The 14,575-nt window shown below is 42.9% G+C and overlaps 1 protein-coding gene across 1 annotated transcript in view; it reads left to right on the plus strand.

Moving 5' to 3' along the window:
- The window catches only part of DEPTOR (DEP domain containing MTOR interacting protein), a 105,270-nt gene that overhangs the window by 32,604 nt on the left and 58,091 nt on the right, over window positions 1-14,575 (plus strand). The window contains exons 3-4 of the mRNA XM_026646198.2: window positions 3,178-3,356; window positions 6,670-6,793. Coding sequence (XP_026501983.1) covers window positions 3,178-3,356; window positions 6,670-6,793 — 303 coding nt within the window. The remainder of the gene's footprint in view (window positions 1-3,177; window positions 3,357-6,669; window positions 6,794-14,575) is intronic.

Below are 14,575 nucleotides of genomic sequence, written 5' to 3' on the forward strand. Positions count from 1 at the left end.
TTTGGCATGTCCTGGCTCTGCATATACTCCAGGACAATGCGCGTGGTGTTCATAGTGCTCATAATTGCCGCAGTGATCTGAGCGGGCTCCATGATCCCAGTGCTAGCTATGGCGCCTGGTCTGAAAAAAGGCGCGAAACTAGTATCTGACGGACCAGGGGAAGGAGGGAGGGAGGGAGGGAGGGAGGGGCGAGTGACGACATGGCGTACAGGTACAGGGAATTAAAATCAACAAAGGTGGCTGTGCATCAGGGAGAAACACAAACAACTGTCACACAGAATGGCCCCCCCCAAAGATTGAACTCAAAACCCTGGGTTTAGCAGGCTATTGATTTCACGGCGGGAGGGGGAAGCTAATGAATACAGAACAAATCTATTTTTTACATCTTAAGACGACGGTGCAGCATGACTGATAGCCCTCGGCATCTTCTGGGTGCTTGGCAGCAAATACTGGGCGCTTGGCAGTTAGTGTACTAAGACTCATAGCCACATTTTTCCTGTATGATGACGATGGCCTTCAGGCCTATTGCACGATCTGCAGCTCAGGGAAGACTCTGCTAATGTGCGATGGGCGCTTGGCAGAAAATGGCATACTACGACTGATAGCCATCATCGTCATTGTGAAGGCAGCAGAGTATGACTGGGGGGATGGGGCACTGGGGGACATACGGAGTTCCAGCCACTGCTGTACGATGACGACGGTTACTAGTCGTAATACACCATCTACTGCCAAAAGGCAAAAGGCAAGGGGCTGGTGCAATGCAGCCCTATGGCTGCCAGCCCCACGGCTGCCAGCACCCAGATCGCCGATGAAGGCTACCAGTCATGCTGCACCGTCTACCGCCAAAAGGCAGTTAGCTGCTGCTGCTGTGTAGCAATGCAGTCCCACGTCTGCCGGCACCCAGATGACATATGGTGACGGTGAGCTGAGCTGAGCGGGCTCCATGCTTGCCGTGGTATGTTGTCTGCACAGGTAACCCAGGTAAAAAGGCGCGAATCTATTGTCTGCCGTTGCTCTGACGGAGGGGGAGGGGCCTGACGACATGTACCCAGAACCCCCCGCGACACTGTTTTGCATCATTCGGGCATTGGGATCTCAACCCAGAATTCCAATGGGCGGCGGAGACTGCGGGAACTGTGGGATAGCTACCCATAGTGCAATGCTCCGGAAGGCGACGCTAGCCTCGGTACTGTGGATGCGGTCCGCCGAACTAATGCACTTAGAGCATTTTATGTGGGGACACACACAATCGGCTGTATACAACCGATTTCTATAAAACCGGCTTCTATAAATTCGACCTAATTTCGTAGTGTAGACACCCTAAGGTGCCACAAGTACTCCTGTTCTTTTTGCGGATACAGACTAACACGGCTGCTACTCTGAAACCTTAGATAAAAGCCTTATTTAAGTCTTGTCTGTGACCCAGTAATGGCATCAATAACCTCCTCAGCTGACTTACTTGCCTTTTGTGGGTTTCAAAAGGAAATAGTGTGATGCTAGGGCATACTAATATCACACTGAGAGGAAGGATGTACTAGTGGTTAGGGCCCTACTCTGGCGACTCAGGTTCAATTCCCTACTTGGCCACAGACTTCCTGTGTGACCTTAGACAAGTCACCTAGTCTCTCTGTGCCTCAGTTTCCATCTGTAAATAGGGATAATAGCACTGCCCTAGCTCCCAGGGGCATTTTGAGGATAAATACGTTAAAGGTTGTGATGTCCTGCTATACTGGGGACCATATAAATATTTTAGACTAGATTAGTTAGTCAGGAATAACTGTTGTTCATATAGCATTGATTTGTACATGCGGCAGTACTTTAAACTGTTCTACCTTTTTAGGCTACTTGTTTCCTGAGGACAGCCCCTCTGTGCCTGCCCAGAGCCCCACTGAAGTCAATGGGACTATTCCTAGGGTGAAATTTTGGCACCATCAAAGTAAATGGCAACACTTCCATTGATTTCAGTGGAACCAGAATTTCACTCATAGCACATAAAGTTACATATGTGTGTAAGTCTTTGCAATAGGAGCTCAAGATTTCCTCTCTTCCCCTCCCCCCCCCCCCCCCCGCGCCGTGATGTGCTCTATAGAGTGGTTCCTGTGCTTTCTTCATAGTTGTTATGGATAAATGGCACTATAAAAAATTCAGTAGTTAGTAAAATTATTCATTAAAAGTGAAACGTAATAAATAAGAATGCAGTTAACTTCTACAAAATCTCTGCCTGTTGTTCTGTAATAAATAAAATAGATAAACAGATAAATATAAAATAAGTTATCAGTTACGTTAATTTGGGAAAATGACTAATCATAAAGCTACTGATCTTAAAAACCTTTACTTTCTGCGGTCAGTCCAGATACTCCCACATGGGCTTTTTGCCACCCATACTAAATGTGTAAGAAGCAATTGCTGGGTTTGCTTTCAAAAGGGTGGGTGGGATTTTGCAGCTGTCACAGCTCTGATAATGAAGCTCCTCCACTGCCAGTTGCTGAGATCAGTTTCCCATAGAAAAGAAAGTAGCTGCTGTGTGTTAGACAGTGTTGTGTGGAAACTGTCTAGATGCTGACTTCTAAATGGCAAGCCCCGTACCTAGTATGTAGCTTTGAGAAAATGTAGTTCCATAACCAGTGGAAGTTAAAAGAACGGCACCACAAAGAAACTGCAGCTGAGTCCACCGAGTGGGGTGAACGAATCTTTGGCAGTGAGCTTTCCCAAAATAATACAGTAATGTCAAGCATATTAAAGGTAATGTGCAAGAATTAGTCTCAGCTCACGCCAAAGTGTTAACATTTAATTTTATTGACACACTAGGGCATGCGTTCATGTGTTTAGCAGATTATACTGACAATTACATCTGCTTCTCCTCCTGTTTGTTTTCCACTGGAACTGAAAATTCTCCATATGCTGGGTTTAAAATGATCTTTGATATTGTTTCTTTTCTGCTTTTCTTTCTTTCCCCAGCTGAAAATGAAAATGGTCAGTTGCCAATTTGTGTTTGTATTCTCTGCCTTTCAACAGACTTGCTACTATAACTTTTTATAATTAGGCATAAGATTTATCGGGGTGTATGTGAATTGTGTGGCAGTCAGACCCTAACATGTTACAGATGAAGGAGTCCTTTCCTCCTCTGGTTATATAGATTCTCTGCAAAGGTTATTAATAATGTGATTTGCCCCACAGGCTCAGACTGCATGAAGAAAAGGTAATTAAAGATCGAAGGCATCATCTCAAGACATATCCAAACTGTTTTGTTGCCAAAGAATTGATTGACTGGCTGATTGATCGCAAGGAGGCCTCAGACAGAGAGACAGCAATTAAACTTGTGCAGAAATTATTGGATCGCAGCATTATCCATCATGGTGAGTGAAACAGCAGCAGCCACAATTATTTTCATTTTTTTCTTGATAACTGTGATGCAATTAAGGGTAACTCCCAGGGCCGGCTCTACCATTTTTGCCGCCCCAAGCAAAAAAAATAAATAAATAAAACCCACTCGGACTGCTGCCGCCCGAACTGTCAAAGTGCAAAAAAAAAAAAAAAAGCTGCTCAGACTCTGCCGCCCCAAGAATGGATGGAATGCCGCCCCTTAGCATGTGCCGCCCCAGGCACGTGCTTGCTCTGCTGGTGCCTGGAGCCGGCTCTGGTAGCTCCTGACCCTGCTTCTGCAGTTGAAGAAGGCCCCTGATTATTCTGCTCTATGTGAGTGAGGCAAGGTTCGGGCATTCCCATGGAAAAGGGGGTCCTTACACCCTGTGCCCTGCATATCTCTGCTCCATGGGGACTCCCATATATGCCAATGTACAGGGGTCACTAATAGAGATGTAAGGGTGGAGCCTGCAGAGCCATGACTACTCAGGTCCATTGTCCATCTCCCTCTGTAAAGTGGGATGTAGTTGCTTCAGACAACACTGTTGCCTTAGTGGCTAAAGAGCGGCTTTCCTGCAGCAGTCTGTAGAACTCCTATGTATGCTAACATCTAACTACCTGGACTTGAGGCTGCTGGAGGGGAGGATTTCTCCTTTAGTGAATGAAGTGACTGTAATGAGACATGTTAAATGCAACATCCTTTCTTTATAAACTGAAGCTGTTCTGTACCTTTTCTCTTGTTCTGTATCATGGTGACCCTGTGGCTTCATTTCTAGAATAATGATGTATTGGAAGTTACATGCATTATTTGTGAAATGTGGACACAAACCACTATCAAATCACAATAGTAATGTTTATATACTCATTTTACACCTGTGTAAAGTATAGGTGCAAAATGACTACAATGTACAAGTCAGTGGCGAATCAAGCCCTTTGTTTCAAGTGCACAGTGTTGTCCAGTTAAAAAGTCAACATATGAAATTGCAATTTTCCCATCTCTTTATAACAGGGAATAGAGGAACTTTTGTAATTGACAAGTTGACTTTCTCCAGAGACACCTGTAAGTGTGCAAGCACTGCTGCAACTGTCAGCAGTGCATAAACAATACCTTAATTAAAGGGATAAGTATGCAGATGAAATGTGTGCCACTACTACACATTCTGCTTGATTCAGAAATTAAAATTCTGGGTCTTTATGGAACCTGGGAATTGAGGTAGATAATTAAAGAACAGATACAAAGTAATTATAGGGGCTCCAAATGCCAATTGCTTTATTCTCTATTGAAGAAATGTCAGTGAATAGTTTACATGGAAGTCAGAGTAACTTAATTTAATTGAGCAATGGAAACTTTATATGTGAAAGTTTGTTTAAATCTTTAATAAAACTTTAAAATGTTTTCCACCTCAGAACATAATCCCAGCCCGCTCCTTCCAGCTAGGTGAGTCAACGAGCAATGGCAGGAGTCCTTGACAAAAAAAGATGTTAAAAAAATTAAGTACAAAATTGCTGTTTTCAAGGATTTTCATTCATTGGCTTCAAAGTTAATGCAACTGTTTGAAGCATGCTCTGATGTAGGACAAGTTCAGATAGCCTAGTAAGCCAGGTTCCATAGGGGCCTCTTATGCCACCAGTAGTAAGTTAAAACGGTAATGTAATGTTTAATGCTCATGCACTAGTGCCATATGGGGTGGAGTATGAGTCTGTGCATGCTGACTGAGAGCGCTGTGGTGATAACAGCTTGACTGGACTGTCACCCACTTTATCTCTGTCTTAGTTGGAGCTCATTTCAGTCCACCCTCTCCAATTTAACAAGACTTTCATCAACTGTTCCCCTAAAAACGTTTTCTAGCTCTCAATACATTTCCCATTGCCTCTCCGACTCCCCAGCTGGCATGGCAGAGCAGTTTGAGAAGTGGAGAAGGAAGATTATACAGTGAATCTTAGACCTTATTATGTGTCTTTGCAACAAGTGTCAGGTTAGCTAGATCCAGCCCTGGATTAATGCAAGTGACAGTCATCGTTAGCCAATCCTGAAATTACTGATTCAGGTTTTTAGGAAACACCTGATTTAATCATAGAATCATAGAAGATTAGGGTTGGAAGAGACCTCGGGAGGTATCTAGTCCAACCCTTTGGTAAGAAGCAGGACCAATACCAACTAAATCGTCCCAGCCAGGGCTATGTCAAGTTGGGCCTTAAAAACCTCAACAAATGGAGATTCCACAACTTTCCTAGGTAACCCATTCCAGTGCTTCACCGCCCTCCCAGTGAAACAGTGTTTCCTAATATCCAACCTAGACCTCTCCCACTGCGACTTGAGACCATTGCTCCTTGTTCTGTCATCTGCCACCACTGTGAACAGCCGAGCTCCATCCTCTTTGGAACCCGCCTTTAGGTAGTTGAAAGCTGCTATCAAATCCCCCCTCGCTCTTCTCTTCTGCAGACAAAACAAGTCCAGTTCCCTCAGCCTCTCCTCGTAAGTCATGTGCCCCAGGCCCCTGATCATTTTTGTTGCCCTCCGCTGGACTCTCTCCAATTTGTCCACATCCTTTCTGTAGTGGGGGGCCAAAACTGGATGCAATACTCCAGATGTGGCCTCACCAGTGCCGAATAGAGGGGAATAATCACTTCCCTCGATCTGCTGGCAGTGCTCCTACTAATGCAGCCCAATATTCCGTTAGCCTTCTTGGCAACAAGGGCACACTGCTGACTCATATCCAGCTTCTCATCCATTGTAATCCCCAGGTCCTTTTCTGCAGAACTGTTGCTTAGCCAGTCGGTCCCCAGCCTGTAGTGGTGCATGGGATTCTTCTGACCTAAGTGAAGGACTCTGCACTTGTCCTTGTTGAACCTCATCAGATTCTTTTGGCCCAATCCTCCAGTTTGTCTAGGTCACTCTGGACCCTATCCCTACCCTCCAGCATATCTACCTCTCCCCACAGTTTAGTGTCATCCGCGAACTTGCTGAGGGTGCAAAATCACAAGGTTTTGCCAGATAGGTGTCTTTCGCTATGCATTGATATTGCAGCATCCATTGAAATGAATGGCTGGCAGGCTCCAAAAGATTAGAGATTCTATTTGGATAATTATCTAAAAGTTTGGATTCCAAAAGATACCACTCAGCCTTTTAGGTGTGGGGACATATTTGTACAATAAACAATTTTGGGGCGGAGGAGGCAGGACTATGCTCTGCATATGCCTATTCTGTTTTTAAGTTCACTAGTGATGATTGGTATCTTGTTCTGATTGTGTTAGGTCTCTAACATAAGTGTGATCATTTCTGATGTCACTTATTTTATGTTTCAGTTTGTGATGAGCATAAGGAATTCAAGGATGTCAAACTTTTCTACCGCTTTAGGAAAGATGATGGAACATTGCCACTGGATAACGAGGTGAAGGTGTTCATGAGAGGACAGAGGCTATATGAAAAGTATGTTGCATGCAAAACCATAGCATGTTGACTGTATTAGCTTCCTTGTAGCATCTTGTTTCACATTAGATTGCAAGTCCTCCTGTCTTGAATTGTAAATGCTTGAATAGTCCCCAATATGATGAGGCTCCGATTCTCACTGGAGCCTTTGCACACTATCGCATAATAAATAATGGCTGATTTGGCATTTAAAAGTGTAAACCTGGGACTTAAAACTGTCAGATTGTGGCCTTAATAGTAGACCTAATTTTAGTTAACAAGAAAAACTAATCTTCACTGAGTCAGCCTCCACTATTTCCACAGAAGAAAGATTATATTAAAACAAGTTACAAAAACAGTCCAGAACGTTTAATTAAGAGTTGAAACAGATGGTTACACTGAGATTCTGGATATCCCACTGGATTACTTGGGTCAAATAACTGAGAAGTTTAACCAGATTGTCCACTGTAGAATTAATTTAATTCATTCAAGGCACAGGGGGTTGTAACATGGTAGTTTCAGGCAGAATGAATAAAATGTTGTCATTGACTGTGCAAAAGTGTGAACAGACGATTTATTTATTAAGATGCTTAAAGTATTATTCCAGACTGACTCCAGCTGTCAGGCAGTACACGTGTGATTACCCAGGGCAGCAAGGCCCAGATCCTCAGACGTATTTAGGCACTCAATTGCAATAAGTGTTAGGTGCCTAGATACCTTTAAGGAACAAGCGTAAGCAGCCATGTGAGCCACTGTGTTCACTTTATCAGGGGGTAGCCATGTTAGTCTGTATCTACAAAAACAAAAAGGAGTCCGGGGGCACCTTAAAGACTAACAGATTTATTTGGGCATAAGCTTTCATGGGTAAAAAACCTCACTTCTTAAGAAAGCTTATGCCCAAATAGATCTGTTAGTCTTTAAGGTGCCACCGGACTCCTTGTTGTTTTTGTGTTCACTTTGTGTTGCATCAGTATTGTTTCCCTGCTAGAATAAAGTTTTAAATGAAAAGTTCATACAGAGAAAGCTATTAAAGGCAAGAATAAAAACTGCATTAGCATAAACCCCATTCCAGCAACTCCAGCTGTACTTACGTGCCCAAGGGGCTAAAGAATCTCCAAATAGCTGTCCCTCCTTCTGCTTGGCCTGCAGAGGAAGAGGGCAGTGGAGGAGTAGTGGGAAGCACCGAAAGGGAGAGGCAAAGGATCAACAAGGATGGGAGAACCTGCCAAATCCTCAGTAGGAGGTTAACTTTACTGCCATGCAGCAGGGAGAGTAGCTGGCAACTCCTCTGAAGCACTTACTTGCCCTATAGTTTGTATCAGAGCAGTCGTCCTCCGGAGCAGTGCATGCTGAGTAGCAGTTTGTGACAGCAGCTAACATTGTAAATGGACAGAAACTTTAAAGATATGAGAGGTGAAGTGTGACTAGGAACTTGGTCAGGAGAGAGGCAAAGCCACCAGGGAACAGGGGAGGGTGTGGCGGGTGAGGGCAGTACGGTCTCTGCGTCAGCTGCGAGCCAGAGGTAAGACAGGAGACACTTCATAGCTGCATGCAGGGCCGGATTAAGATCTTTAGAGGCCCTAAGCACTGAAAAGATTATGGTGCCCCCCCATATGAAATTCAAAATAAAAACAATATTATACCATAAAATAAAATTTTATTTTTCGAAATGACACAAAACTTACATATATGCTGAAATTTAAATAGCTTCTTTCTAGATTTTCTAATTGCAAAATTCTGGATAAGTTCATCGAAGCTGACTTGATGAAGCATGTCCGCTTCCATACACGATATGGAAAGTGAATCAAGTCTGTCCTGACACATTGTTGTTCTCTGAGGGTTTTTTATTCGTTTCAGCTGAGAAAAAGAGCGTTCTGCGGAGCAGTTAGTAATCATCAATGTTAGAAAAATACGTAGTGCGAGCTCTACATTTGGAAATTCACATTGTATTCCGTCTTTCAATATTGTGTCATGAAGATCAATGTGACTGAATTTCATTTTTCCTGTTTCATTAAACTTTGCGCGCATATAACAGTAGAACTGCCATACTTCTCCACAGAGATTCATGTTCAAATCAACAGGGTATGAGTCAACTAGCTTTTGGGAACCTTGTGAATATTGTTCGTCAGATAAGTTCATATTGTTTAGAAAAGAAAATCTACTTGATATTTCTTTGTACACTTCACCTCTCCTCTTCATATGAGCTTCAAGTGTATCGATTATAGTGTAGTAAGTAGATACGCGAAATTTGTCTCTAGGATTCAATGCTGTTTCTATTGCACTGCTATCATTTGCTTGTTTTTTCCTGATTCGCTTGCGGGACTGGGCTTCTTTGTAGTTAGTATCAGGCAAGATATCTTTTGATATGTCTTCAAATCTTTCAAAATCATTTCTCAAAGTGTGTAAGTGGTCTGCTAATGATTGACAGAGGTCTGCACATGTTTTCAGATCCAATTCTTTTTCTTGGAGAGCTTGACTTGTGTGGTAAAAGTGTTGTAAAATTTCATTCCACATGGTCAACATGAATACAAACTCTAGTCTTGCATCTTGTTTGCAATGTTTTCTGCCTCTCATATAGTTTCTCCCCTTTGTGATTTGTCTTCAGCTATACTTTCTAAAGCATCCACAATCTTTGAGTAGGACTCCAGAATTGCACTTGTTGCCACTCCATGTGCCTCCCAGCGAGTATTAGAAAGAGATTTCAACACACGATCATTGCTCAAATATGTTTTAAGAACTGCCCATCGGTGTGTTGAGGCAGAGAAAAATGTATAAAGTAACTGGACTGTTGAGAAAAACCTTACTGCCACCGGACAACAATCAACAGCACTGCAGCCAACAAGATTAAGAGAGTGTGCAGCACATGGTATGAATATGGCATATTTGTTCTGTTCTAAAAGCCTCTTCTGCAATCCTTGATAATGCCCTGACATGTTGGCAGCGTTGTCATAAGCTTGACCTCTTCACTTTGAGAAATCTATTTTGCAAACTTGGCACAGATAATGCAGTACTTGATTTGCCATTTCTTCACCAGTGTGGCTTTTCAAATTGAGGAATGTTATAAATCATTCAACTGGTTTTCCATCTGTGGGAGACACATATCTTAGTACAATACTCAATTGAGCAATATGTGAAAGATCAGGTGTAGAGATAACAGATAAACTGAAGTACCCAGCAGTACTTATTTCATCCACAATAGCTAAATGAACTTTGTCACTCATTAGAACAATGAGTTCATCACATATTGTCTTGGATAAGTATAATGGGTTACCTTTGCCAGCATTCCCATATTTTGAGATATGGCCTGCTAAAAATGGGTCAAACTGAGCCACAAGCTCCAACAATCCCAAGAAATTTCCATTCTGCAATGATCCAAATGTGTCATTTGATCCCCGGAAAGGCAGACCACATTCAGCTAATGTTTGAATAACAGCTATAACACGCTGCAAGACATGTTGCCAGTATTCACGCTCCCCTTTAATTTGTTCTTCCAATTTTTGTGTCAATCCAAAGCCCTGTCTTTGATTTAAATATGTCAACATTGAATCTCTGTGAGTAGTGCTATTTTCATGTTGTTCAATTAAAACAGTATTCTGCCAGTCACTAAATCCATCTGCAGCAAACCGGGATGTTGAAGGTTTATATGCAAAAAGTTTGCAAACAAAACAGTACATAGACCCTGTTGATGGTGAATACAGTAGCCATTCTCGAGTGTATTTCTCACCATTCGCTTTCATGCCGAAAAATAGTTTTTGTGGACAATATCTTGTTTGTTTGCCATTGGTAAAAGTCCGACGTGATTTCTCAAATGGCCCAGTGTGGTGTTGACAGTCATTTGGTCCACGATCTATCCAGTAAGCTATATCATCGGTACTGAAATCTATCCACATACCAGGATCTTTTCTCCTATTATTTACAGCATGAGCAGGTTCAGTCTCTGACACATCCACACCTTCTAGAACAATATCTGTTTTACCACTAGGAATAGGATGATCAGTTACAGTCTGACACATCCACATGTTCTGGAATGGTGTTTGTTTCACCAATAGAAGAATGGTCAGTCTCTGAAACACCTACAGGTTTTGGAACGATGTCTGTGCTACTGAGAGAAGATGTTGCTTCTGATGGATTCGCTTTGAAAAATGTCAGCTTTGGAAGATTTTGGAAAATTTCACTTGTTTCTTGTTTCTTTTCTTCCACCAGTTTACGTTTCTGTGCTCCACTCAGTTGATTATGTTTCATCCTGCCCCTTATCTCAGTTATCTGAACTTAAAAAAAACAAAACAAATTATACAACGTACACTATTTTTATGTGTGTGTGTGTGTGTATATATATATGAAAGAAAGAAAAAAACAAATCAAGTACGTATAACTCAGAAGAATATATCAATAATAAAACATAAATTTATTGCAATACATGACAGGATCTGATTTCCTTGCATTATTTCGATCTACGTTAGTAGGACGCCCTCCTGGGTTAGGTGGGGATAAGTAATAAAAAGAGAACAGAAAAACGGGGAAGAATGTGTAGTGGAGTGTAAGGAAGTCTACCAAAGTTCTGATTTTTCCCATGATGACTACTTCGATGCTTTTTTTGAAACATCAAATTTTTTTAAAAAATCATTTTTTGGTGCCCCCCATGCTTTGCTGGTGCCCTAAAGCACGTGCTTAGTCTGCCTATTGGGTAATCCAGCCCAGGGTTGGGTGGAGGGAACAGTTTGGGGTGCAGCCTGTAAACAAGCCCTTATGCTTTGTCATCTATGCACCATGCGGTGCTGATATAAAGTGTTGTGGAGTTGTCCTGTTTTTCCTATTTAGAGGAGGACTTTTGACTATGAATGTCTTCCTTTTATTGCTTTTTGTCAAAACGTCTTTGACATACAGAAGCCAGAACACAAATGTCTTTGATTTTTAATTGAAAGAAGAAGCAAATTACAGGGCAAACTCTATTTTGAATACAGTAATTGACCACTCGAGATTGTTTTCTCAGATAGAGGAGAACTGTGAGATTTCACTGTTGTGGCCAGATTTAGAAGTTGCAACTTGGAATTTAGCCTTGGAACTCAGGAAAACAGTGGAATACAGATACCTCAGAAGCTCACATTTTTATTCTATTTCTTCAAAGCCTTGTAGAGGGCAGCAGAAACAGCTAATAAAAACATTTATGTGAATTATTTTTGGGATCATAGTTAGTAGAGTTGGGAAAGGTCCAGAATCCATCCGTCTGGCAAGGTTTCTCTTCTTTACTCCCTTAAAAAACAAGTCATGCAGTGGCCTAGACACTTCAGATCCAAATTACGGTATCAGAATAAATAAAAAATACCTAACTTCCATGAAGCATGCACCAGTGCGATCACATCGTACTAGTTACCCTTTACCCATCCACCAAATCCCTCTCCCCCGCCCCATCTGGCATCACTTGTCATTTTTTGCCTATTCCTAGATTGTGAGTTGTTCAGGGCAGAGACCACAGGTTAGAGTCTCAGCTGGTACAAAGTCAATGGAGTGATGCAGATTTGTACCAGTTTAGAATCTGGCCCCCTGTCTTGTATGTGCTCTGTAAATCACCTAGTGCATTACAAGCACTGAATAATAGTTAAATAATTAATAATAAAGGACAGCACACCGTCCCCTGACAGAAAAAAATATCAGATGCTAAGCCAACACAACTCTTAATCCTCACCAAAAGGCCTAACGATATGATGTGTTGTTCTTCACAGAAACAGTGCTTTGTCGTTAGGTTCCAATAATATTCTGTGGACTCTTTTTAGATTTAGAAAATATACAGGAAAGCTCACTGGTTAGAGAAAAGGTTCACATTTTCAAACTCGAGTATCTCAAGTTAGGCACCATAAATTTATTTAGGTTCTTTAAATACAATTTGTGGTGCCTCTATTTAATCAACAGAGTTTGAAAATTTTGGCCTAAGCTTCTTGGGCCGTTGTTCAACAACAAAGCAATGTGCTTTGATTCTCCATTTCCTTGTTCTAATTATGGTGATCAAAAAGGAAAGATATGAATTGTACTGTTTAAGGGAGAAATATAACTAAGCAGATTTTTTTTCTGAACAGTGATCCAAAGTTTCTGACTTCGCAAAATGCCTTAGTGCCTCTGTTCTGTATAGGGTTGCCAGCTTTCTACTCGCACAAAACCAAACACGCTTTTCTTGCCCCGCCCCTCTTCCAAGGCCCCACTCCTGCCCCACCCCGCTCCGAGGCCCCTCCCCCGCTCACCCCCCCCCCCCGTCACTCGCTCTCCCCACCCTCACTCACTCGCTTTTTTTCCCACCGGGCAGGGACAGGAGGTTGAGGTGCCGGGGGGATAAGGGCTCTAGCTGGGGGTGTGGGCTCCACGGTGGGGCTGGGGATTAGGAGTTTGGGGTGCAGGAGGGGGCTCCTGGCTGGGACTGAGAGGTTCGGAGGGCGGGAGGGGGATCAGGGCTGGGGTAGGAGGTTGGAGTGTGGGAGGGGGTGAGGGGTGCAGGCTCTGAGTGATGCTTACCTCAAACAGCTCCTGGAAGCAGCGGCATTTCCCCCCTCCGGCTCCTACACAGAGGCATGGCCAGATGCCTCTGCATGCTGCCCCGTCCTCAGGCGTCGCCCCGCAGCTCCAATTGACTGCGGTTCCCAGCCAGTGGGAGCTGCACAGCCGGTGCTTGGGGTGGGAGCAGTGTGCGGAACCCCCTGGGTGCCCCTATGCGTAGGAGCCAGAGTGGGGGACATCCCGCTGCTTCCGGGAGCCACGCGGACCCAGGGCAGACAGGGAGCCTGCCTTAGCCCTGCTGTGCTGCCAACCGGACTTTTAATGGCACCTAGCAACCCTAGTCCTGTATCACGGCTTGACAAAGACTGTTTTACTGCAGGTATAATGTTTAATGTCTAAGTTTTTTCTGTGGAATACTTCCTGGCAATGGCAGCTATTTCTTACGTGCCGTAGGAAAAAAAATCAGGTGTTACCTTATTTCTGGAGGGAATGGCTTAGCAGTTGGCATCAGTTTTGCAGTGCCTGGAGTCGCTGGTCCCAGATTTGAATCTTGGCAGAACTAGCTCAGCCCTTTAGATAAGCAGATATACTTACAGTTAGTTGTGTGGGCTGTTTCAGCTGAGAACTTAAAAACCAAGAGCCTAGCTGGTCTGCATGATCTGAGTCCTAGGTCCTATGGCACTTTTTAAAATAGTCTTTGCTGCAATGTGCTTAGCTAAAATTTCTTTTTCTTCTTCCTCTACTGTCTGCTGTGTACTAGCTACCACTCTCCACCCCAAATACAGATATAGATATGTTTCATTGGTGATATGTTTATTAAGTGCTTTGTGATGAGAGGTGCTGTAAAATAATATATACCTATTGAATTCCCCCAGGAAGCAAAGTTCTAGAGTTGTAGAGGTATTATAAGTGCTTAGATATAGAGTATGAATAGTTGTGTAGTGTAGGCATTTCTTTACTGCAGCCTTATTACACAAATAAGGACATGCATGAGTTGAAAGGCTGATGATGAGTGTTTTGTCATATTTAAAAGACAGAATTGTCAAACTACCAGAAGAAGGGTTAAACTGAAATATAGAACAATCATTTGTAAATGCAGCTTCTCTGCTCACATATCATATATAAGATTTCGAAGGTTGCTGAAACTCAGTGCCTGTGACAATTTAAAATAAACTGGACAACACACTAGAAAATATATTGTAAGGAACAATCCTGCATTGGCTGGGGGGATGGACTGGATAACATCACCTCATAGGTCTTCTCTACCTGAAAGAAGCAACAGAGGGTCCTGTGGCACCTTTAAGACTAACAGAAGTATTG

Source organism: Terrapene carolina, unplaced genomic scaffold (genome assembly GCF_002925995.2).
Source record: "Terrapene carolina triunguis isolate 2854851 unplaced genomic scaffold, T_m_triunguis-2.0 Scaffold58, whole genome shotgun sequence".
Lineage (NCBI taxonomy): Eukaryota > Metazoa > Chordata > Testudines > Emydidae > Terrapene > Terrapene triunguis.